Here is a 26,027-nt window from a genome sequence, read left to right on the forward strand (position 1 = left end):
TGAGTTTCTTGGGGCTTTGCTTACTAACACACAGTGTGTCATCCAAAAGTCACAGGCAGAAAACCACAAACAAAACAAATTTTTTCTTGATTTTCAATATGGGGTTGATCAGAAAACTGCATATAATGCTGAGGAAGTCAAAGTTGATGCCAGATATATTCTCAAATGATTCCATCACTGGTTAGGTGTTTTCAAGAAGACAAACACAAGGTAGGGAGCAATCAATAGTGTGCACAGAACACGCTCCTACAGACCAGCACTCTCCACATTTACCAATGTGCTGCAGCAATGTATTACTAAGGAGCGCATTTCCGCTGACAGATTCTTTCCACCACAATTAGAGAAAGAATAATGGCTGAGAAACAACACCCATATGTCCCCATTAACTTTGCAATCTGTCTAATCTGCCTCCTTACAAAGCCCTCATCACATCTCAGATATTGCAGCAATAACAGAATAGATTAGGCAGACTTCAAAGCTGCAGGAGAAACATGAACATTGGTTCCCAGCCATGATTAACTTGGCCAGAACCTCACACCCCTTTAGAATAATTAAGAACATAAGGAGCAATCAGATCAGTGATAAAGTAAGAGAGGGGCTGAGCTGGCAGCTGTGGACAATATGCATTACCCAACAGGTACTTATATATAGATACTTATATATAGATATAAATATATATAATATAAATATAAATATATTTAAATAATATAAATAAATATATACGTAAATATGTATATAGACGTGAGATTCTGGGCAGCACACTGCTGCGGGCACATGGATGTGGAGGTATTTTAATCACACTTGCAAGGAACACTGCTCTATATTTGACTGATAAAATCATGTGTTTTAATCCAGGAACTGAGTCGAGCCAAATGGCCATCAATTAATTACTAGAATTAAAGACTAATACATACAAAAAAATGTAATTAATGGATTTGGCTGCTGCCTTTGAGCATGCTTGTATGTTGCAGTATGTGTAAAGCACCCATCTGTCAGCAGAAGAGCAGTGAACTACTTCCAGAGGGGCAAGAGGCCTGAGCATGCACTGCAGCAATTGCTCCCTGCATAATGCAGTATAGGTACACAGCCATTTTCCCAGGGGGAAACAGGCTGATGTGCCACTGCCTCCAGGCAAAGCAGGTGGAGCAATGCTCATCGACCACATAGCGATGTGCCATCTAGGGTGATAGCATATTTACAGCTTTCTTATGCTGCTTTTAGCAATGAAACCTTCACTTTTCCCTGCACTGCTGCAGGGCCAGATGTCGCGCTTGCACACCTGCCTTCTTTCCTTCCTGGCATAGATGGGACTGGACATACAGCATGTGCTGTTTTACTGCTCGGGTAATTAGTATAAGCAACCTATGCATCTGTCAGGCACTGGGATTGCTTCACATGGACATACGCAGCCATTCAGCCAACAGCCAGCTCCTTGTTTAACCAAGAACAGCCCAAGGAAAATGGGGCTGGTGGCATGAGGCAGCTGTTTTGGCTCTGGTCTGTGCCAAGTTCTGCATGAGGTAGAGAAGGGACATGTCCAGGAGCACACCTTCAGCCAGCCCAGTTTAATTTGCTTTGCAGGAGGCAGTACATACTCGTATCTTCTCCCAATGCCTGTGGGATGGCAGCTCCTTACAGCACGCTTGTGGTTGTGAGAACACATCTCGATCAGACTTTTAATGTGCAAAGGTAAACTATGTTAGGAACCTATGCAAAACCACAGTGGAGTTAAACTGTATTAGGAGCCTATGCAAAACTACAGTGGAGTTACTAAATCAAAGCACAGTTGCTTGTATTTTGAAAATGCATTCTTAATAGATGCTTCCCACAGTTTAAATAGCCAGCTCAAAATCTCAGTAATTCACCTTAGCTCTCCTGGGTGTCACTGAGCACACAAGGCCCTGGTTTATCTATAAGGCTGTCCTGAGCAGTTTAAGGTACAGATATATTTAAAAGATTCTTTGAGCAGCTTTGGGCATGAGTTTACACTGCCTTAGTCATCGTACATTGTCTCTCAATGTTTCCTCTCCTACCCTGTGGAAAACACAGTGTAACTGAAGCCTCCAACGCTGCAGGCTAAGCTACCTCACACTTAACTGCAGAGCAAAGATTTGCCCAGGGCAGTCCTTATGGATAGTCTGATGCACTGTAAATTCACATCTTGGCTTATCTTAAAGTAATTCATGTCAGACTACAATGTCTCTGGCACAGATCAACATAAAAGTGTCACGTTCCTCTGCCAGTTTGATTAAACCCATTTATTATCACAATTTAAGTGTAGCTTTCTTCTTTGTTCAAGCCAGTAAACAGGAGTTCCAGTTTTACTGTGGGCATAATTTCCTAAGAAACATAAATCAAACAAAATAGCAGTTATTCTACAGTAAGTAAAATCACAAAGAATTTGGTTACATCTGATAAACTTTCTTGTGCAGACAAGGCTTTCACAGTGCATGTTTTTACTGTAATGTAAACCTGGCTTATACCTGTTTAGTTTTCATATTTGACAGAGATTGTAATGGATAGAAGTGACCAAAGAGAGCTCATAATGATTCAAAAATTAAATTCAATTCTTATTCTTGTTTTGCATTAAACTCCTGGGACACAGGCATGGTGAGAGCTACAGGAACACCTCTTTTAGGTGGTTTTGTCTGAACTTTCTCTTGGCTGGAATCAAGCACCACAAATTTTGCACCCAGACATGTAATCTCCTTACACGATGTGCTCAGCCAGATGGCAGGTCAGAGCAGTAACGTTTCCTTCTCTCCTGTCTCCAGGACAAGTTGCCAGCAGTCCTTGGTGGTCGTTTTAAAGACAAGATCAATTTATAAAAATAAAAAGGAAAAAGAATCTCTGCTTTGCAGCATTGCTTCAGCAGGTAGCTTTAATGTGTGTATTATCCGATAAGATTTTGACTTTCCTTGAGAAATATAGGCATATATCTAAAGTCACAGAATTAATGCCACTTAGTGTTTGAAGAAGTCTTTTAAAGTCTGAATGGAAGTAAAACTTCTGCATGAACATGTCATCTTTATAAATAAAAACATCTTACCTTTCTTTTTTAAAATCTTCATTTTCCCAGATTCTCTATTTCTGCTTTTCTCTTCTTTCTGTAGTCTTACATGTGATGTCTTCTCACACAACTTATCCATCATGATTGAGTTTTGTGTACTCTAAAATGGTGCTTCTTTAGTCTGTGTTAACATTTCATTTCTCTTGGAGGAACCCTCTCATAGCATCTTGCACAGTTTCTCTTTCAATACTAGTGTATCTTCTAATACATCTCATAGTGCGGTATGGTTATCCAGATATCACAGATGCTGGCAGAAACCAGGCCAGCACCGACTCTTGCTGGCAAGATGTAAGGCAACAAAGAAAGAGGGCAGATGGAAGTCACTGATGATCCTCAGCATCAGCTCACCGAACGGGTTCAACCCATAAGCTACATTAAGTAAAAAAAAGTACGGAAAACATAAGTGAAGTTTTTGGAAGCAGACACAGGCAACAATGTTATAATGAATTTAGAATAATCTGCCTATCTGTTTTCAGTCCCATCCACCACAGTTCTTTGTGGCCACAGGGTTTTATGTATCCATGGCAAACTGTAGGATCAAGGCATAATTAAAATTTTCTCTCTACTGAAAATTGCAAAATAGATAATTATATGAGCAGAGAACTTACAGAAACCAATTTCCTGTGATTCACTTGCACACAGTGTTTCTCCTGTGTAAGTTCTTTTGCATTATTATTATTTTTTTAAAGATTAATTGATGGTAGAGATCACACCTAAGATGTACAAAGCATCCTAGTTTCCACTGCATGTATCTCTCCTAACTGTGCTCGACATTGTTTGCGGCAGAACTATCTGACCCAGGGCAAAAACAAGCCATAGACCATGCTTACACTCAAACAGTACTGAGTATCATGTACCAAAGCTCAGACACACGGCCTGCATCTCTTATTTATTTAGTGTAAATGCAACTACAAGGCCATTTTCCTCTATGCAGTCACTGGAGCTTATGGAAATTTCAGGGCTATTCTAGGAGAAAATTCAAGATGGATTTCTTTGGGAGAGACAGAATCTTTTATTATACAAAATTACATAGCTGGAAGAAGCAGGCCCAATTTGGGGCACTTATTCTTCCATTGGATCTGAAACTGAAGCAGCAAAGTTAGACCAAGGGTAAGATGGGGAAAAAAAATGCACTATGTTTAAGTTAATTGTATTAACTTCAGAGAAAAGTGCCTCTTCCAGCAAAGCCTCAGTAGTACCAGACCTCGTCAACTGCTCTTGATGTATTTTGTCTCCTCTTTACCATCTTGTCTCTTGCTAAGAATAAAATTCAGATGAAAATTTTTAACAGACACATTCACAACAGCTTGTGCATCGGGACATGTTTGGCAGTACATGTCTTACAGGATTTTTTCCACCTCCTAGAAAAGTTCTGCTAAATATTCATGCATTCCCCACTGAAAGAAACCTGATTCTTGGCCAAACCAAAGCTTGTTAGCAGTCAGAACAGGAGGGCTCCTTCCTCTGTGCTGTACCTCTAATTCCTGCAGGTTCTGCTTCACACCTGGTTTTTGGAAGCAGATGCCTTCAAACCCAGATTACTCTACTCTGGAAATGGGTTATAATCTGGGATAGTGTCAATTCATTTTTTTTTTTTTAATATATAACTTTAAGTTTTCTGTAGAATTTATAGTTTGTGGGAGTTCCTTATAGTGTTTGACATAATCTATTAGAGGCTGAAAAATACTTGTGTTTTTTAAGATTTTTTTTTTTTTAAGCACAATTTTTTCTTTTGTTATTCTCTCTCTTAACTGTGAGACAGCTCACAATTACATTTGGTATTAATGAAAAACACATTTTATTTTATTCCGCAAGTTGTTGAAAATACCACAAAATAATTTTGAGATGAAAACGAACAGAGGAAATATTATTTAAGAATTTTTCTAAATTAAATTGATTTTTATTTAGGAATAAAATTCTTTAAGAATTGTTCTGCAGTCTGCTTTTCTGTTGCAACCTTTATTTTTATTTTTTATTTTTATTTTATTTTTTGACAGTAAACATTAAATGACTTATTCCCTGCAATCCTTCTGCCATTGCCAGTGGGGATATAGGAGAAGGGCTGTGCTTTTTCTGGGTATTTAGTACCAGCTGCTGGCGAGCTATTTGCACTCTGGGTCAGGGAATAGGCGTGGGGAGCAGAGATGGGAATTGGTTTCAGTCTGGTAGGACTTATCATTAGGAAGCAGACTGTCAGCACCTGCTTCAGAAAGGATCACAGGAGAATTCATGCTGGAAGGAGCCTTGGAGGTCTGTAGCCCAAGCTCCTGCTCAAAGCAGGGCCAGCTCTGAGGTCAGACCGGGTGTCTCAGGACTTTATCCAGCCTTGTTCTGAAGGCCTCCCAGGGCAGAGACTGCATTATCTCTCTGGGCAGCCTGCTCCAATACCTGACTGGCCTTACTGGGAAGAAGTTTCTGTTTATACCCAGTCTTGTTTCAATTTAAACCCAGAGACTTTCATCTTCCCACCAGGCACCACTGTGAAGTTCCTGGCTCCATTTCCTTGATGACCTCCCTACGCATATTGGAGATGATCTAAAGTGTTTCCCACCAAAGCCATGCCTTCTCCAGCTGAACCAGTCTCACTCCTTCAGCCTCTCCTCACAAAGCCTGTGCTCCAACCCCAACCATCATGATGGCCCTACACTGAACTTCCTCCAGTTTTTCAACGACTTTCTTCTGTTGGAGGTCCCCAAATCACTTCTCATACCAGGGACCAGTCCCTGCCTCCTTTAGGCACACACTCCCCAAGTGCTCTGCTATTCAGTGGCACATTCCTGCTTGGAAATCAGGCTGGCGACACCATAACAACATTCTCAAACACATGCAGATTTATGGCTTCAGAGCAGAAGTGTTGATCAGAAACACCACGAATTAGTCATAATCTTATCAAAAATATTTTATTTATGAAAGTAACAATTATACTATACAACCTATATTGGAAGTACATTGAATAATTGCTAGAATAAATACAGGCAATTAATTCAATCTTTTTATAGAATGAGAGGATTTATTTGACATTTGAATGTTAACCCAAGCTTTAACTTACATCATAAATAGTTAAAAGGCATAGTCAAGTTTTTTTTGTTTTTTTTTTTTTTTTTACCATTTCTTTTGCTCTTTTTTTTAATACTGTTCTATTTTGTAATCAACATGAATCAACTCTCCAATCATTAACAAAACATTAGTATGACTTTCAAGCAATCATGTACCTCAAGATAATCAGACAAAAAAGGTAGTGTGTGTGCAGTTCATTCTACAGCAGAATCTATTCATGTCTGCATAAAAAAGAAGCTGAAAATGCTTCTAAGTTCTTTAAGCATCATATGCTGATTTCTGCTTTACCACAGTGCTTTTAATACCAGAATCTAAAAAGGGTACATATCTGTATGCAGCTGGCTTTCTGTTGCTCTTTATAAAGTATATTAGGGCTCAATGCCACATTCCTTTGGCTGGTGAAAGACTGCAGGATTTAGTCCTGAATATTATTTCTTAAAATCATGGTCCAAAATAAATGTCCAAGATGGATTGTTAGGCACCAAGGAAGTTATAGATTTGCTAAGACTTGATGTTTTCTAATAAAAGTTGGCTTCTTTTCAGGTAGATATGCTTTAGTCAAATACACATTACTGGGCTCAATACAGGGGTCTGTATTACATTGCAAGTTAGAGAAGCTGACATTTATCTTGTCTGTAAACTCTATGAAGGACACTGCAGATGTTTTATAGTAAGGCACCCACATTTTGGAAGTGATGATATGTTTACCTTTCATGTATTTTTTAAACTAAAAATTCTGTCCTGCTTGATACCAGCAATTTATGAGCAACTACAACTGTTGATAAGGTCAGTTTTGGGTGTCCAACGTTTCTTCAGATGAGAGGTTCTGGTTCCTCAGATTCCATGTAAAATCAGAGGGAGCTCTCCTATAGCAATGCCTTTTGCAATAGTATTGAGGCCTGGTTTACCATATGGTTATTGTGTATGCCAGAGATATTATGCTTTCAGTAGAGTAGCAAATTTCCCTATTACAATGATATCCAAAACAATACAAAGCCCAAAATTGCACATATCTACCCCTTTGGCCTTTTTTTTTTTTTTTTTTTTTTTTTTTATGCACAAATATGCTTGTATTTGAAAACTGACAATGTTGGGCCTTTTCTAGTAAATGTCTTCAAAGAGCATATTTAAATACTTTTTCACAGAAATAACCATTCAGCAGTTGCAAAAATGCAGAGAGACTTTTTATTCTTTCTATTATGAACAATACCAAATCAGCATAAATTTTTGGGAAGGAATTGTGATTTTTTTATCCCAAATGTATTTAAAGAGGCTAAAGAACAAACTGTTGGGGAGGCAACTTTTTTTGGCAGATAGTAAAATATAAAATATGTGATTTAAAAAAAAAAAAAGGCTTAAAAATACACACACACAAATAATACAATAATATAAAAATACAGCTCAGCCAATGGCCTCTTAAAATTTACCTTTGGCATTACATTTGGCAGCCTAACACAAAAGACCCTTCCTATAAACAGAGCTATAAAAAAAAGAAGTTCATAAATTAGGTTGTAAGGGGTTGTAAGATCATTTTTTTGATTCTCCAAACTCCTTTCCTTCCTGTCCACACACATAAGCATGACCAGTGAGGTATATAGAACGTAACACTGTCAGGCAGATGCACAATAGAAAAGTGCATAAACATAAAAGTTCTCCCATTTTCTTGTGAACAGGTCGAAACTGTGTGTTTGGCTTTTTTCCCCCCTTGGAAAAAAAAAAAAATAAAAAAATCATTTTCTATTGTTCTTGTTTCTGTTATTTTTTCTTACTTTGGCAGGATGAAAATGAACCCAGAGGAATACAAATGTCCTATTCCCAGCAGCAGCGATCCATTTCCCTTGGCAACATCCATCTGATGCCACAGATACTACAAGGTCGTTGTGTTGCTTTAAAACTCTCTGGGTAACTTCCCACAGAAAAATCATACGTCTAGCACCATGTCATAGTGTTGCTCTTTCTTCCGCCTGCCACATTTGGTGATAAGAACCAAGTACAAAGTCAACAGCATAATCCAGTAACATGCATAGAGGATTGTGCCAATGATGAGCACTGTCTGTTTTGACTCAGAGAATGGCTTTTTTGATTCCTTGTAGATAGTGAAAATTACGCCACCTAGGAGGATTGTAAACCAAATGGAGACTGGAATAAGTCCTATAAAATTAACTACAATGGTTTTTCTTCCTGATGTGCCCCACCCTGCTTTGTTTATCGTGGCAATTGCAAATATCTTTGCTGGCAGTAAACTTGACATATACAACACTGAGTAGAGTGACATGAAAACCATGACAATGTTGCCCCTAAGGAAGCTGGCAAAGGAAGACTTTATCAGGCCCACTAACTGAACTGTCAACAAGAAAAGGAGGATGTTCCAAATTTTTCCCCTGTAGAAGAGCTGAATGACTGTGGCGATAAGGAAGAAAGGAAAGAATCCAGTGATTACAGCTTCATAGGTCATCCACAAATGGTGCTTGTGGAACCACATTGCATTATAGAGCCACTCTCTAAAGTACGATTTACTCCAGCGGGTCTGCTGATTCAGCCACCTGAGATACTCTATCGGTGTTTCGGTAAGGCACTTGGATCTAGCTGTGTATTTTGTTGCATAGCCCAGACTTAGCACTCTGTTAGTTAGATGCCTGTCATCTCCAAAGCTGCACTGGGAGCCCATAAATTCTTGATTGTACCAATCTTCCAGGAATTCGTGGAGTAAAGAGTTTCTGTACATTCCCAGAGGTCCACTGATGCACTGTACACAGCCAAAATAGGACTGACAGGCTCTTTCTATGTTAAATGCCATCCAGTATCTCACGCTGCTTAGAAAGGAGATCCAGGAATCATACTTGTTCAAAATCTGCAAAATACAAAAAGTTTGCATTTTAGACAAGCTCTTGAGAAAGAAAATATACACATTGGATCAATAAGGAATTTGTAGAGACTAGAATACTGTTAGCCAAAATATAGGGGAAACCTCACTCCTCTGTCCAACTTGCGCCAAATCCAGGAGTTACCTATACAGTCCAGGACACTGACAGGAAAGGCATGGTGAGGCCTTCAGGAACCTGTTCCACCTAAATGATCATTCTTTTCTCACAACCTTGCCTCTTCTCCACAACTTCTTTCCTGGCTCGTTTTTCCTTTCTCTTCACCCACAGTCAAGGACCTGCTGCTGGACTTGGCCTCTCCCTTGAGGATATGGCAGAGTCCACGATGTGGCCTCCTGCTTCCCAGCCTGTGGCAGAGTAGCTCTTTCCCCAGCCTTGCCTCTGTGTACAGCTTTCGCTCTGTCAAGACTTCTTCCAGCCCTTCTAAAGCTATGCTGGGGTATGAGAGGCTAAGCACATTGTCTTTGGCCTACTTTTTTTGTCTTATAAAGCTTGCCCTAGATGTTTGATCCAGGACTATGTGACTTTAGGCCCTCCAGGATGGCCCCAATTTGTGTCATGTCTGGAGGCCATCTTGTCTCTGTTTCAACTTCATTGCAGAATGTTTTAGAAGCAGCAGGGCTTAGGGATGGGCTCGAGACTGTCTCAGATTTATTTGGCATATGCTGAAAAGTGAGTTGAGACAAAGAAAGGCCAGAGTCTTCATTTTACTTCCTTTCCTCCCAGAGGATAAATGTTCTTCCCACATCTTTCTGCAGGTGCTTATTAACTATGCACTTATGTCATAGCTGAACTCCCTCCACACGTGCCTAGTGTCTCACATGTGTGAGGAAAAGTGTGATATTTGTTTTGTGGCCAGACCAGAGCCACAAAGATATTCAGGCTTCTGTGGGAATCTTAATTTCTGGAATTAAGAGCCACATGCCTGAAATACTTCTGACCACTGGGGCATTCATCAGTAAGTGCCTGCCCATATAGATAGCCCTTTCTCTGTCTCACATAAAAGCCCGACTGAGTACAACGAGCCAATCCCAAGGCCAACTGACATATTCATATGCATTTTTCTTTAAAACTTGTAGCAGAAGCAATTGTGTTAAAAGGAATGAACAGCCTTTTGCTGTGGTTCTCAGCCAGACTCATCAAGGCTGGAAATCCTCTCAGAAGTGGAGCTGGGCTGACTTTGGAGTTGTGCATTGTCCTGGCTGACAGAGATGCTGAAGAAACCCAACAGTACACAGAGAGCATAGTGCACTGCATTTAAAAAAAAAAAAAAAAAAAAAAAAAAAAAAAAAAGTTTTTATTTGTGACAATCTTGGCTGCAAAGAGTAACATAATTAAAGTGCTTGGGGTGATAGATTTGGCTTTGGGAGACCTATTCTCTGTTCCCTATTGCCCTAAAGATTTTCACAGAATCACAGAATCACAGAATTGTCTAGGTTGGAAGAGACCTCAAGATCATCGAGTCCAACCTCTGACCTAACACTAACAAGTCCTCCGCTAAACCATATCGCTAAGTTCAACATCTGAATGTCTTTTAAAGACCTCCAGGGATGGTGACTCCACCACTTCCCTGGGCAGCCCATTCCAATGCCTCACAACCCTCTCAGTAAAGAAGTTCTTCCTAATATCCAACCTAAAACACCCCTGGCACAACTTTAGCCCATTCCCCCTTATCCTGTCACCAGGCACGTGGGAGAATAGACCAACCCCCACCTCGCTACAGCCTCCTTTAATGTGCTTATAAAGAACGATAAGGTCGCCCCTGATTTTCTGTGGCACCTTGACCAAACAGTCATACTCAGATACTCAAAGATGCTGCAACAGCCCTGGCAGTCTCAGTGTCCCATTTTTCACACATATGGAGGAGAGTAATACTTGTCTGCTATCTATGGGTGTTAAAACCATACAGTGCTCATAGCTGAGAATTAGGGTTTCTGTTCGACAGATAGAAAAGTTAAGGTCTCATAAGAGCCTCTGTGATGGTACCACAGTGTATTCAGTGTATTCCACGCAGGGAATAGTGTTGCAATGCAAATAATCGTTGAAATACCCCTGTTAATCTGAAAATCATTGTACTCACCTGCACATCACCTCCAACTCCTCCAACCATTGGATCTTCCTCTAAAACCTTTACCATTTCCACTGATGAGGCTGGATCAAGTACAGTATCTGAATCACAGACCTACAAGAAAGACAAAGAACAAAAATGGGTTAAGGAGTACACTAGAAAAGAGAATAAAAATCACTTGAGTGATAAGTAACTCTATATACATATTCTCCTGAATGCAATTAAATCTCTCTTTGGAGTCTGCATTGACACTTCTTAAAGGCCGTTTGTATCAGGCAGCAGGGAGTGGTGCTGAATGAAACAGAGTGCTTGTTAGGGTTGTGCATGCAAACAATCTTCTCTTCTGTATCAGCTCTATTTGTTTTACTGGCACATTGGGCTGGCTGCTTTGAATAAGAGATATGCTCTCAGAGATGGAGCACTGCAGAGCAAGACAATGTTCGTGGGTGTGTTGCAGATTCCTGCTGAGCCCTGACATAGGGTTTCCCCGAATTGGCTGCATAGTTTAGCACCCTAGTCAAATGTTTCCCGCTACCATAAGAGAGAAGGAGTGAGGAGTTAAATTCCAGATGCTTGTTTAAGAAAAAATAAAAATAAATAAATAAATAAAAAAGGAAAAAGAAAAAAAAATCAGCTAGGAGTCTGGAAAGAAACCTAATAGTTCTTTCATTTGCAGAAGGATTTAGTAATTCATTTAAGATACGCATTTTGGATTACAGAACAAACTTATTTTTAGATTTAGATGCATGGTGTGTTATTAGTAGTGCAGGGATTTGACATTTGATATACAGAAATTATTTGCTATTTTGCTCCAGCATTCATACAAAATATATATAAGTAAGGCTAGAGTGAGTCCCAAAATGCAGCACTCCATTAGACCAGGGCAAAAATAGATGACACACACAAGGCGTTTCAACCACACAAATACTCCTAGTCAACTAGACACTGTGTACATTAGGTCTTGGCTTTCCCCCGGAGAGTAGGAGGAGGGCTCAGACAGGCTGGCCAGTCTGCAAGGCAGCTGGCGCTGCTTTCCTTTGCTCTGAGGCAAATGACATGGGCTGCAGCCTGTTTAAAACAAGCGGGTGCCTCCTTCTCCCAGCTGCTGCTCAAAGAGGTGTCCTGATCGCCTGTAAGCTCGTTTCACTGAAGCTCAGAGGCCCGAGCAGAGGAGGCTGTCCCACAAACACTCCTCTGGCCAGCCAGATCCTGCCCTACAAATTCTCCTCCTCTTTTCAGTTTATCCACAGTTTGGATTTCTGTGATTTCAGATGGAAACGGTAGGGGCAGAAGTCAATGGCTCTGTATGAATAGCCTCTGAAGTCAAATTCTGGTGATGCATCAGATCAGAAATCCTAATTTTGGTGTCCTGTCATCCAACCTTTAAATTCAGCCTAAGCACCCCTTGCTCTAGGGGAGCTGAAATTTTCATTTCTGTTCTGCAAATGGGAGGAGAGGTTTTAGAGACTCTGTTATGGGCCAGACTTGAGATGGGAAGTTACCCGGGATAACCAGGCTGTTCAGCTCGTGATGCAGCTGAGCATCTGCCAAAATGCTTCCTCTCCACACTCTCTTGGAGGGGGCTGAAAGGAGAAAGCTGATGAGAACTCACATATTTCTGTCAGGAGAAAAGCCACAAGCATCTCCAGCTCCCACTAACTCAGAGCATCCAGCTCCTCTCCTTGGAGGACTCAGCCCAGGAAGCACCTTTGTAACCTGGCCAACATGTTCCTCCAGCTTTGGTGGGAAGCTGTCATCAGTGACAGCACTTGGTGACAGAAAGGGAGCAGAGTAGTTCTTATAAAAGGAAGAAAGGGTGCCTGTATTTCTGTCTGGGACTTTCTGGACAGACCTGTCACTGAGTGCTTTGCATCATGAATTTGCAGTTTGCTGGCACCCAGGGCTCAGGCAGTGATACTTGGTCCCATTTTTGTGACCGTGAGTGGTTGAATGGGGTCAGGCCGCTCCTCATTTCCTTGGCTTTCCCTCCTGTGCCTGTCACTCTGTAAGGCTGAGCAGCCTCCACCCGTCAGATGTATTTATCTATAGCAGAGAAATCTGCCACGACCAACACCACTAAGACAAGATGAGGAATCCTGAAAACACTGGATTTATTTACAAATGACCAGCATGTGTCCTGGCCATGCCAGCACAGTGGACATGTCTGCATTCCTGGGACAAGCTGTCATTTTCCCTCTGAATGAGGTTTTTCTAGGTGAAAAGAGGACATGCCCTGAGAAAAGCAACTTAGGAACGTGAATGAAACACACCAAGGGCTGGCCAGCCAGGGCTGGCCCGGCACAGCCCATGAGCCAATTTGCCATCTTTCCACATAAGGGCAGGGTGACCTAGAAATTACTGCCGTGGGTCACAGAGTTGCATGAAAGGGACGCTTGGCCTTGCATGCTGTAGCCTCCAGCCCTGAGCTAAGCTGTTCAGATGCTTGCTACAACCAGTGGTGGTTTAACCAAGCTGCTCCAGGGGTCTCATGCTGTGCTGGATGGCCCACATAGGTACCTGCATCCAGCCAAGCTGAGCTGCACCCTGATTGTACCAGCTAACTCTGCACTGATGATGTCTCCCAGTTTAACTCATCTACAGAATTACTTTCACCCTCCTAACCTCCTGCAGGAGGGAAGTAAAGCCTCCCGAGTGATTTCAGGTATTTAGTGAGTCTCCACTAATGAGCAACAGCTTGGTTATCTGTGGTAGCCAGCCTGCTTTGTGACTGCCTGCCCATAGCCCTGAGGTGTATTTAAGGACCGAGAGGCCCCCAGTGCACAGTGTCAGGGGTGAGCACTCGTGCTGACTGCTCCACTTTGTAAAGTGGTTGATCATCGATGCAGATTGCTCAGCCCTTAAAGTGCAGGGCCTGTTTAAAGTAATTCACTGTGGATACCCCCTAAAGAACCATGTGGAAAATCTCAGCCTTCATTCATTCATAAAACAGAGCCACATGTTACCTGCATTACATCAAGACTGTGGCCAGCCAGGGCCACCAAGATGGTGCTCTTATAATGTAGATGTGGCTGTGACATCAATCATCAGCGCAGCCTTTGGTGGCTGCTTACAGCAGCATTACAGCCCCTGACACGTTCATCAGGACTTCTGAGTCAGGTCAGGAGTGTTAATTGACTGAAAGACCAGAAACTTCTCTTCCATTTTCTCAGTTTACGGTATGACTGTTGAAATAGAAACACTTTTTCCAGGTTCTCTGAACAAATGCAAGAGGGAGGAAAGTTGTCTTGAATCTGTTTCCTCTCTGCAATATGATACTTTTGTGTGAAGTGATTATAAAACCATGCTAATGCAGAAAAACAGCATTTTTTATCCCATCACAGTCCCTCACAGCACAAAAACCAAAGTGCAGACAATGGAGAATTTAAGCCCATTGTTTTCAGAGAATAAATCAGTTTAAGTTTTGTAAGTGCTTGGGGATGGGCTTTAAATCTTTTCCTTTCTCTTAAACCTCTGATAACTCTTAAAGCTCTGAAAACAGGGTGGCTCCTGGCACTCTTCGCTTTCTGCCTCTCCTGTGCATGGAGGATTTGCTGCCTTTCTGTGCCCCGTGGACACCATGCTGTGTGGAATGCACACACAACTGCACAAGGCTCAGAATTGACCCCAGAAACACATGCAGCCACCCCAAGCCAAGGGAGACCGTCTCTGCTGCCCCACCAGAGGAGGCTTCTGCAGGCAAAGCAATGTTCTGAGGTCAGGAGAAGGCAGGAAAGGCTGAGCGTGATTAATTAGGAAGACCATCTAATTAATAATCAGTGGGATTTAGTCAAATGAACCTCACAGGTCTTGATATGCAACTAACGATCCCCAGGATCTGGCCTGGCCCTACGCACCTCCCTCCACACACAGCCTACAGCATTCTGCAGGGCTGTTTGCAGGAGCGAGGAGTGCTTCCATGTGTAAGGCACAAACATAGAAAATCTTTCATGGGATCCAAGGCAGCTGGAAATAAATGTGTCTCTGCTGCTTTGGAAACCAGGAGAGAGGACCCAGCCTAATTCATTTTTAAGTGAATAGTGTCATAAGGGCTTTAAAGGCCAAGTCGCGGTGAGTGAGGTAATGCAGCTGTAAGTGATGAAGCAAAAGCTCCTTCAGGCTTTAGCTGAAGAAATCTTTCTTTCAAGACTGCACATTCACCCTTTTAAATGCTCTGCACAGCCTTCAAGGACCTCAGCATATCCCCATCTTTTTTACAGACTTCACCACTGAGATATTCCCTAGTGCCACCAAAAACTTGTCTGTCTGCTTGCATATAGGGCTGCTAATATCTTCACAAAATAAAACCTTACCTGAGACCTTGACTTACAGGAGCCGAGGAGGGCTCTTCAAGAGGCCACTGGCTTTGCCTGAAGCAAAACCACTGTGATGAGGGAGCACTACTGAAGTCTGAGGAAGTTTTTCAGATTTCTCCAGTAGCTGGTGCACAGATTTAACATATTCACAGATAGGCTGACCATTTTAAAAGGTAGCAAAATACACTTTTAACGGTCAAGCTGTTTCCAAATAGACTGAAAGGAGCACTGTGTTCATCAGGGACTAGGATGGCCTCTAACATGCAGCACAAAATATACAAAAGCTGCTTTCTTTCAAAGTGTGTTTGAATTGGCACCGACCTAGTGCTTTAATACCTACCTGTACATAATCCACGCTTCTCCCCAGTGCTTTGAATGCTGTGTACATTACTTCTCTTTTTCCACCCCATTTCTGCATGATGCAAACACTTTTGTTGGACAGGACCAGTTGAGATACGTGCTGTATGCTCTCTCTGTGAGACTCCTCTGTCTCACCTGGCCCTTTGTCGTGGAAGTTATTATTCCAGATATAAGTGGCAGATTTGTCCCTACCCATGATTTCAGTGAAAATGTCCATCATGTAAATGTCATCTTCTGAGTTCCCATCAATTACCATAACAACTTTAATTCCAGGGTAGGTCAATCTTTTCACAGAAAGTAAACATTTTCTTAAGTAGTCAGGATCCTCTTGATAGGCAGCAATACAAAGGGCAACTGTTTTATTCAGCTTGATTGGAGTCTCTAACGACCGCTTCATTTTCCTGTGCTCTAGGAAGGCAAACAGGCTTTGGATGATGAGATGTGATGCCAGGATAGCACCATAGAGTCCGAAGGAGAAGTAGTAGTTGTCTGTTTGGATGAACTGGTAGCCCACAATGTAAGCAGCGGTGATTCCCAGCAGGAGGGACACCCCGAAGAGTGTGGTTCCAAGTATTCTCAGGATACATATAAACCTCTCACAATACATCTGGAAGGAAGCATGGAAACTGTTAGCAGAGCTACCACTTCCCACTACAAGACCTTGTCAGAGGTGCACGTGACGACAACAAGCTCAGCACCAACAGATGCACCTCATGCTTCTGGCTGTGTCATGGACTTACAGCATCACCTGCTCAGCTTACATCTTATTCCCTTTACAGTATTTCCTCCACGTAAAGTAAGAGTCACATATACCTTGAAGTAACAGGGAGGTTTTCTACTATTCTTAATGTCCTCACATTAAGTGTTGTCTGTGTCAGGGTCTTATTTTGGCAGCTGTGACTTGCTGAATGAGACACTCTGTCATATTAAGGGACTTTCAGGCCACTACTCACTTCATATGGCCATGGGTGGAAGGAACAGCTGAACGTCTGTGCAGCCTCTACTCACCCCCAACCATGTCGTGACTGCATCCCCCCACCCTGAATCACTTCTGTCACTTACTTATGCTTGCAAAAATATTGGAAAGACATTCTTAAAACAGATGCCTGAATATCTTTATAATTTTTAGACAGATGTCTGACTATGTTTGTAATTTGTATTTATATAATCAGACATCTGCTTTAAAAGGTCTTCTCAATACCGTTGCAAAAATGTGTTATTCATACATTTGTGTGCATAGATATACGCATCTATGAGCATGGCTAAAGCCTGATGGAGATTAGGTCTGTGGAAAAAGTACACATTAATTTAACAGAGCCAAGGTTTCACCCTGGACTTAAAATTCATCAGATAACCAGCTGATTCTGACAGCTTCTGCACGTGTAGGTCACCTGGCTGTAAGATCTTCCAGCCTAAGCTCTAGGCCATGGATGAGCAACAACTTTGTCATAACTACAGAAAAGTCAATGATGTTTGATGTCAATACCTTTGACCTTAGGAACATAAAGTGGATAATGTCTGTTCAAGGCTAACCTAGTAAGTACATCGTAAGCCAAAGAGTCTGAAGCACATGCTCAAATATTTTGCTGGATTAGGGCCTCTTAAGGTGATGGACTTAATATTTGTGTTTTCTTACTGTTATTCATATTTTCCCTTCTGCTAACATCCTGCCTGATAATGTTTGTTTCATCATCTGTTGACCAAAACTGAAGCTGGAACAGCACTTCCTTACATCATATATGTTTTTAACTCTTTCTTGTGAAATGTTGTGAAGAAATACTACCAAGCTGCAGCAGCATAGCTGTCAACAATCATATTTCTGTCTGAGATGTTACAGGCTTGGAAGAAAAAAGAAATTGTCAATGCAGAATGTATTACAAAATAAAAATAAACCAGGCGAGCATCAAGTCTGAGATTACAAAGACTATGTTTTTTTCCACTAGCTATTTAGGGTCTTAAATTTCAAGACAAGGGGAAGCCTCTTAAATGTATATTTGGAGACGCTGTTAAAGAAATCGGACCCTATCTCTAGGACTTCCTTGAATACTTATGGCTGGGCTCTGACAGGTGCTGTAATCACCCACCAGCACCAGACCCTGCTCTGGCCTGTCTGGAAGTCTTTCACAATAGGGGTCATCAAGAAGCCTAATAAAAGATGGCTTATATGAGCCACCACTATAGGTGAATTAAAACCCAGTGCTCAAAATAGACAGGCTTTAGAAAACAGATTAAGTAATGGATCCCTTCTAGATTACCTTGAAGTCAAATAGCCTGTGTATTTATTAATCCCCCAAGTACGCAGAAGGTCAGAAACATCAAGGTGAATGCTTCATTAATGGTGCAGTTGTATGAGGCTTTCCTATTTGGGGTCCATGACTTCTCTTCTCTTGCCAGAAATAGAAAATGCCTATTAGTGAGCAGGGGCTGAAGTCTGCTTACATTAGGAATTATATGACTGAAATCAATGGACCACTTGTATGGGTATAGCTCACCGGATTTAGATTAAGATCTGCAGCGTTTACATTTGACTGACTATACACTGTACCGCGCTTCTTTTTATATTAATTTGTTATTGCTCTTTCTTTTCCTATGAAGTGTTTCTGCACAAAAGGAAAAAAAAAAAAAAAAAAGAAATGCATTCTCTGATCTTGTCATTACAGCACAGTTTCTCTCCCTCAGAAAAACCACTCTTTTAAGATCAAGAAATGGATTTCTGGTCTTAATAAAATAGCATTTTTTTTCTGTCCTTTAACTGTCAACCTTGGGAAAATAAACAGTGTTTTGATCTAAATTCCTGGCTTTCATCAAAGAAACTTTCCCCTTTGTATATGCAATTGGAGGTTTTATGTATGTCTTTTAACTGACTGAATCTCAGGCAAAATCTGTAAAAAGTTGCTCAATATTCTCAAGCTTTAGCACGTGACCTATTGATATCATGCCCAGCAGAATTGATCTGTATCAGCTTGAACGTGCCCAAACAATAGCAAAGAAGCCAAAACCTCTCCACCCTTCTCCAATAATTGAGCCAAGAAGTTAAAAGGAAATGATGCTTGTATGAGTCTGAAGCCAAAACTGAATTGCTGAGTCAAATAGAAGCATTGAGGGTAGGGAATAGCTGCATCAGATTTTAATGTCAGATAGTGCTGTTGTAAAAAACTAGTCTGGCCTAACGCAGTGAAGTGTAAAAGGGCATCTGTAGTAACATATCAGTCTAAATTTTCCTGATCTTGTCACATAAAGCTAGAAACAAGTATTATCAGAGAAGCAGTGTACGCTCCTGCTTCTGAACATCGTACACCTAAGATAATGCCATGCTGAGTCAAGATACAAATGTCAAGTGCTTGGTAAGGGACAAATACCTGTATTCACTTTCAAAGCCATGATTACTTTTCAATCATTTCCTAGATAATCACTCTTTCTAAGTGCTAGCAATACTTTTTCAGCAAAATGTAATGCTTATCTTCAATGTTGCCATCACCACAGCAGTTCAACAGCTCACACCTCGTATGGTCAGCCCAGCTCAGTGTTTTATGCCTCAGCCTACTGGGTTTTCAGTTCTTTGAGGGATTTAACCCAGTAAGGATGACCCAAAGAAGCGGCACCGCAGCACTTTTAAACAAATAAAAGAATAAAAATGTGAACAGTCCTCCATGGACTGGGGATGAGGTGGTGCAGATGGGAGGACCTGCAGCTAGTCCCATATTCCTGGACCAACAAAAATGATAGCAGGTCATTTCTGTAGGGGCATGGAACTGCTGCTATGTGGGAACAGGTGCTGGAGAGAGGAAGACAGAACTCCTGGCCTGGTGGGAAGGTGAATTCGTGGGTTACTGTCTCTGGAGTCAAAACTGGGTCTTGCACTTTCAGACTGTTTTTTTTTAATCAGCTCTATAAAGCAAGAGGAAGAAGGTAGTACCTGCAATATTCTTTCTTTCTTATTAAAGTGAAAGCTATTCAGCCCTGGAAGAGGTCCTATGCTCCATTGTTTTGTGTCAGCCCTGAATGACATTTCCAGGGGGCAATAAGGTTGAAGATTCAAGAATACTATACCCAGGGCACCATGTGAGGCTCTTTTGGAGGTGCATACGTCTCCCATGTAGTGCATGGGAAGCCTGAGACAGGACTGCTAATCCTACTCTGTAGTTCAGGCACCCTTTACAGGCACCTTCATCTGACCCTGCAGTGCTGAACCCAGTACAAGCTTTAGCATAGCACCCAGCACAGGGCCAACGTTTGTGCACACATGACAAGTGAACGTAGAGAGGCTTCAAAGTCTACTACTGAGCAATTTATCATCTTGCAGCTGTTTATTTTCATGAATGGAGCTGGTCAGTCAGTGCTTAACAGCTCACCTAGTAGAAAAGAAATGTGAAAGCAGTTTGCTCAATGCTAATGGTGTGTAGGCTGTTGCTGATTTAATGACACAAACTTTGATTCACCAAGCAGCCCAAGTATATACATGTCTTGTAGTGAGTGTACAGGAGGAGGCAATGAACATATGTGCCTGTGTTTGGAGACTCCTATGAAAGAGCACAGCCAAGAAAGAAACCCTTGCAGGTACTTGGCATCAGAGTCTACCTAGTGAATTATTTAGTGTCTATTCTGGTAACCTGATAAATGCACATAAAGAGTATTTATATTTTGCCACACTTTTGTTGAGGAAGAACTTACTGTACATTACTATTAACATCTGTCAACTTAAAGCTGAAGTCTTCTAGCATTATTTTCATTAAAACTTCCAGATTAACAAGGAGTTGACTGATATCTACCTTGTACATAGTAACTGAGGGACTAAATCTAACACTAAAGATCACAGCCCTTTCGCAAGCTGAATATTGCCTTAGATCCCCAATCAGATGAGCATAGCAAAATATGCTTGAGCTCTCTCTATTCTGGAAAATATTTAGCTACACAGGTCTAACCTTCCTAAGATACAGATATTTGACTGAAATACAGCAGGATCTAATGGCCTGATTTGCACTGCATATTTACTCAGGAAAAAAACAAACAAACAAGCAAACAAAACAAAAACAAACAAACAACCTAACAAAAACAGTACTTCCTTTGCACTTATTGCCAATACTTCAAAAGAGTAATAAATAGAATAAGGGGAAATTCATATCCAGAAAATCTTTGTGTAGTGGTATCTGAACACATCAATACTTTCTGCACTCTGTTCATTTATTCTGTGTCAGCCAATGTGTAGCTGCTCTGAGGACTAAGGATGCAGTCAGGTGGACCCCTGCATCTGTTAATACTGAACTGGGAACTGCTGACTGATAAAAGGTTAAAATGAAATCAGGTTTTCTTGCAATATATGGGATGCAGCTCACTGCATCATCTGTTTAAGAAGGTGTCTCTCATATACAGCACTCAAACGTATTGGTATGTTCTGGCTTGCTTTCCCTCAGAAGATTAAAAAACAAACAAACAAGAGAAGGAGACTCAGGAAGCTCATACATAAAAAGAAATGGTTTGGAAGATTGTTTGAAAGAATTATCACTTACTAACTCCAAAAGATCTGAATAAAAGATCTTAAAAACAAACAAAAACCTTATAGTGCAAAGGTCATTATGGTCCATGAGACAGCAATAAATATTCAATCACAAGTGTGATTATTTCATCCCCTTCATCTCTAAGGGTTCAAAAGAGCAGTGCCTCTCTCTAGACTCATAGAGCTATGGCCATATCAGCAAATACTGTCCAATACTACAGGAACAGACCTGCAAAAAAGAGCAAGGGGTGGTAAGGGCCTAACTTCCACTTTCCATATGTTTCTGATTTTACTCCGAACCAAGTTTAGTCAGACCCAAGACTGCAAACCCCGAACAGTCTGCTCTAGCGGTGCATCTTGCAATTAGTTTCATTCAAGAGGAATGCATCATGTGCTCCGTGTCACTTTGCATCACAAACCAAAGCAAGGGGAGGGGAACTGTAGCATTTGCTTCAATAGCACACTCCTGATTCAAGCTAAAATAGTACAGACCAACCCCATGTATAACATCTGCCCGTCAGTCTTCTCTGCAAATCTTTGTTGCAATCGGAAGCGCTGAGCACTGAAAATGTTTGAAAGTGTCTCATCTTTACATAGAAGCTGAATTCTTGAGTGTCTGCTAGTCATGGTCCTCTGAGCCCTAGTGCTGAGGCTTTGGATTCAGCAAAGCATGTAAGCGTGCCATTAAAGATAAGTGCGCACTTAAGTATTTTGCTGAAGAGGGAAACCAGTGGAAAATTTGTCTTCCAGTTCTGTAAGGCAGGCATAAAGAAATAAATAAACCTAACTTTCTCTGTGAAGCTGTTGTTTCTGGAGTATTCACAATGAAAATGTATCCATACATTGGAAATATTTATTATATAGATTAATCTCTCTTCTGAACATTGACAGATTGGTCATTGCTTAAGCCCTGCCTTTCTTACATGAGGGAATCAGAGAGGGTGAACCAGGACCTGGATGACTGGGATTTTGTTCCTAGTACTGCCATTCACCTGCTGGGTGACCTTAGGCAGGTGAATTCACCTCTCTCTGCCTCAGCTTCACCTCCTGTAGAATGGGAATAGTGACCATGCTGGAGGCTCTTGGAGGTCTACAGTACTCTTCATAAGGCTGAGGCTACTGATACCTGTAGTGTTACTCTCTCTGGTGTCACATGGGACCCACCGGTTCCCAATTTCCACATAACTATTTTTCCTAAAAACAAAACAAAACAAAAATGACCAACCAAAAAAAAACAAAAACAAAAACAAAAAACAGGCCACTTCCTTTCCTATATTCATCAGAATGTAGATTCAGAAGGAGTGTGTCTGTAGGAAACATGCAACTCGTACTCCGCAGGGTGCCTGAGATCACTGATGTTGGCAACACAAGAGCTGACACATGTGAGTATACGTGCATACAGCTACTGAGGGCTGCTTTGCACACAGCTTTTATAAGCATGAAAAAAGAAACCTTCCTTGTGAGAATAATAGCAGTGATTTCTACAGATCAGCTGCTGGAATAACTGTGTATTTGAGTGCAAGTGTGCATGTGCATGTACACGTTGTATGTGGCCTTATACACATATAGTCCGTGTTTATACACAAACATTGTCTGAGTGTTATAAATATTCATCCAATATTTAGAAACATTTAGCCTTATTTTGGCAGCAAAGTAAATCATTTATCTTTGAAGTACAAATGATTCCAGGTACACATTAATTATAAGCATAAAATAGCTGCCCAGACACCCTCTTCTCCTTTACAGCCCACAGAGAGGAAACTGAAAAATTATGTTACATCTGTACATCTTTACTACAGCGGAGTTACCATATCTGGTACTTTCAGTTATTTATCACTTCCAGATTTTGTCATGCCATTGATCTTCTGGAAAGGGCTCACATAAGACTAAAATTAACTCTGGGTTTAGGTTTAAAGAACGGGGTTAGTAATGATGGTAAACTGTATCTGTATGCACAGGCTTTGATCAGCAAATCAAGAGCCTTCTGTCTTCTCAATGTATGTTTTTCCCCTAAAGTGCCCGAATTTAGTCTCTGATAGGTCTGAGTAACTGCTAGGTGGATTTGTCCCTAATGTAGACAGTGATATGCTGGTTAAATTGACCAAAAGAAAGCCCAAAACCCCAAACTGAATGGTCCAAGAAATAAAACCAAGAAGTTAATCATATTTGCGCTGAGAAATTTTAGTTTGCAGGTAAAAATATTCTGGTTTCAGTTTCCTGGTTACCAGTTCTGAGATCCACAGACGCTTTTGGCACAAACCGGACTACTCCATGCCTCAGTCTGGCAAGTAAATATTTATTTGATGTTCATAGCTCATTATCTTGTAATTTGTTTATCAAGCACAGGTAATATCGTGTTTGACTTAGTCAAGTCCTCCTACACTGAATGCAAGGGTAATTTGCTGCTTTATACATTAACTTTGAGTAGTAATAAAATGAAGCACATATCTGATTTGCTTGCACACCATAAATACGACCAGCTGAGTTTGCTGCTAGCTCAACTAGCAAGGGAAACCCCACTGAACCCCATACAGCTGTTTTTCCTACTGGGAAAGCCTTCACCCAGGTGTTTTTACCCTTGCACATAGATTTATTAGCATGAAATAAAGTTTCAATAAAGTTCTGCTGAGGCAAAACTCAAGGCTTGGTAAGGACTGAACTTGGGCTCATTTTTGGGGGGAAAAGGACAAATTTCACTGCAATCACACCCAAAAGGACTGACCTATCTGGGGGCACCATGTTACGCGTCGCGTGTGCTGGGAAGTGTGCGAGTGCCTATGGAAAGACAACCCGTAAGGAGACTATGAGGGATTCCCATGCTTTGGGGGATCGTAGAAGCATCGTGGCTCGCCGAAACCCACCAGGGACGGTGTGTGGGATAGGGGGGGCCGCCCTTAGGATCCCTTCCATCCTTTGGCAGGACATTAGGGAGGGTGGCGGGGCTCAGGGCAGCCAGGAGCTGAGAATTTGGGGCAGGTGCAGGGGCAGGCGGCTGGGGCCGGCTCTGCAGGGGGGGCAGCAGCATCGCACAGCCCCCGGGGCAGCCCTGGGGCGTGGGGGCAGCCTCCGGCGGGGGAACCCCGGCCCCGCGTCGCAGCCAATGGGGGGGGGCGGCTCCGGGTGCGTCACAAGGGGTGGGCGGGGCGTCGGGGGGGATCCCCCGCTTTGCCACGTGGGGGAGGGAGGGGGCGAGAAGGGGGGCGTGAAGATTGGGGGGGGCAAATAGGGGGAGGGGAGGAAATAAAGGAGGGGGTCGCGGGCTCCGCTCCGCACCCGCAGACCCCCGCCGGGCGGGGAAGGGGCCGTAATATTGCTCCGGGGCTGCCTCCCCCCGCAGCTATGCCAGGGGGGCGACCCCCACCCCAGCCCAGGTTCCCCGCAATTAGGGTTGCGCGGAGGGGTCGGGAGGTCTGGGGGCAGGCTGCAGCCCCCCCTGCTTCCCCCGGGGGCTCCGCGCTGAGACATCTTGATCGCGTTTGTTCCCCCCTCCCTCCGCTCCGGCTCCCAGGCGGGGTTTAGCCCGCCTCCCCACGGCCTCCCCTCGCTTTCCTGCCTGCCGTCCCATCCCTCCCTCTCCTCTGCAGGCAGGGGAGAAGCCGACCTGGGCTGGGGAACGGCTTCCGAACCTGTTGCTTCATTATTATCATCGTTATTTTCCAAATCGTATCGCTCAGCAATATCTTAAAGGGATTATGCGGAGGGGGGGTCGAAGCTGAAAACCTCATTCATCCTCCCTGCGGCCCTATTCACTGCTGAAATAGGTGTAGCCTAGGCACGGTGAGATCCCTCCCCAGCCCCGCTCCTGTTCTGGGGCTCTGTTCAGCCTTCCTCCCTTGGGGATGGGAGGAGAGGGTCTTCTGCTGCCGAGATGACAGAAAGGGGGGCTCGTAAAGCTCGTAAATCACCCACCTTGTTTGTCCTTCTGTCCTTTGGTCATAGAGGGGCTCCAGCCAGCTGTGTGGTCTCACGTACCGTTGCTCCCGCTGAACAGTTTCCAAGTTTGAGGTAAAAAGATCAAATCGCACTTTTCAGGGACTTATTCAGACGCTCAGGAATAAAAAATAATTAAAAAGGAAAATAATAAAAAATAATCATTTAAGGCTATTCAGTCCTGCTCATTTTCTCCCACGTGTTTTCCCTATTACAACGTATTTGTCTTTTTCTGCTTCAGTTTCTAGTTCAAAGTTGTGGGATTTCTTTTTTTTTTTTCTTTTCTTTTTTTTTTTCAAATAATAATAATTAAAAAAAAAAAAAAAAGAAATAATAAATTAGGAGTTAGTTTCTCGTGGTCGAAGCTGAAGATCGTATTTCAAACCTGGCTAGCCAGGAGCCTGGAGAAGTTGCAAGGCAGCGTCAGAAAGTTTGAGATGTACAGCATCAGATAAAGTCTCTTTGGTGATGCCTTGCTGACCGAGTAACTGTTTCAATGAGGTTTCTCAGCAGCAGCAAACGGGTAATGTTATCCAGATTTCTTTTTCTTTCCTGCTGCTGCTGCTTTTCTGCCTCCTCCACGTTATGGGGTCTTTTTAACAAGTGAGACTTGAGTTGTTTTAATAGGCGGAGGATGGGAAGGAGGGGAGGGAACTCCTGTAAGGAGGAAAAAAAAAAAAAAAAAAAAAAAAAGCCAACCCTGCCCATTGAAATGATCTCAGCAGCCAAGGACCAATTCAGCGGCTGGAATTCAGCTAGCTAAGTCGCCAATTCTGCAAAGAAACGCAATGCACACACGTTGCCACCACCTGATTTCCTCTTCGTGCCCCCGCAGTTTTGGGGAAGCCCCCCC

The 26,027-nt window shown here is 42.3% G+C and overlaps 1 protein-coding gene across 1 annotated transcript; it reads right to left on the reverse strand.

Moving 5' to 3' along the window:
* Positions 1-5,954: 5,954 nt before the first annotated feature.
* HAS2 (hyaluronan synthase 2) lies at positions 5,955-25,748 on the reverse strand. The gene is made up of 4 exons (XM_082755328.1): positions 25,154-25,748; positions 15,731-16,357; positions 11,090-11,191; positions 5,955-8,978 (listed from the first exon to the last, which is right to left on the reverse strand). Exons 2-4 carry the CDS (start codon positions 16,355-16,357, stop codon positions 8,049-8,051), a joined length of 1,659 nt encoding a protein of 552 aa, XP_082611454.1. The 5' UTR covers positions 25,154-25,748; the 3' UTR covers positions 5,955-8,048.
* Positions 25,749-26,027: the final 279 nt, after the last annotated feature.

This window comes from Aythya marila (genome assembly GCF_965140915.1).
Source record: "Aythya marila genome assembly, chromosome: 2".
Classification (NCBI taxonomy): domain Eukaryota; kingdom Metazoa; phylum Chordata; class Aves; order Anseriformes; family Anatidae; genus Aythya; species Aythya marila.

What these genes read in the sequence shown, in the direction of transcription:
- HAS2 (XM_082755328.1), bottom strand. Translation starts at nt 16,357, where the DNA reads ATGTATTGTGAGAGGTTTATATGTATCCTGAGAATACTTGGAACCACA. An exon ending in GAAGCGTGGATTATGTACAG is followed by an intron (nt 11,192 to 15,730) that starts GTAGGTATTAAA and finishes TCTTTCTTGTAG; the next exon opens with GTCTGTGATTCAGATACTGT. An exon ending in GAGTTGGAGGTGATGTGCAG is followed by an intron (nt 8,979 to 11,089) that starts GTGAGTACAATG and finishes TGTATTTTGCAG; the next exon opens with ATTTTGAACAAGTATGATTC.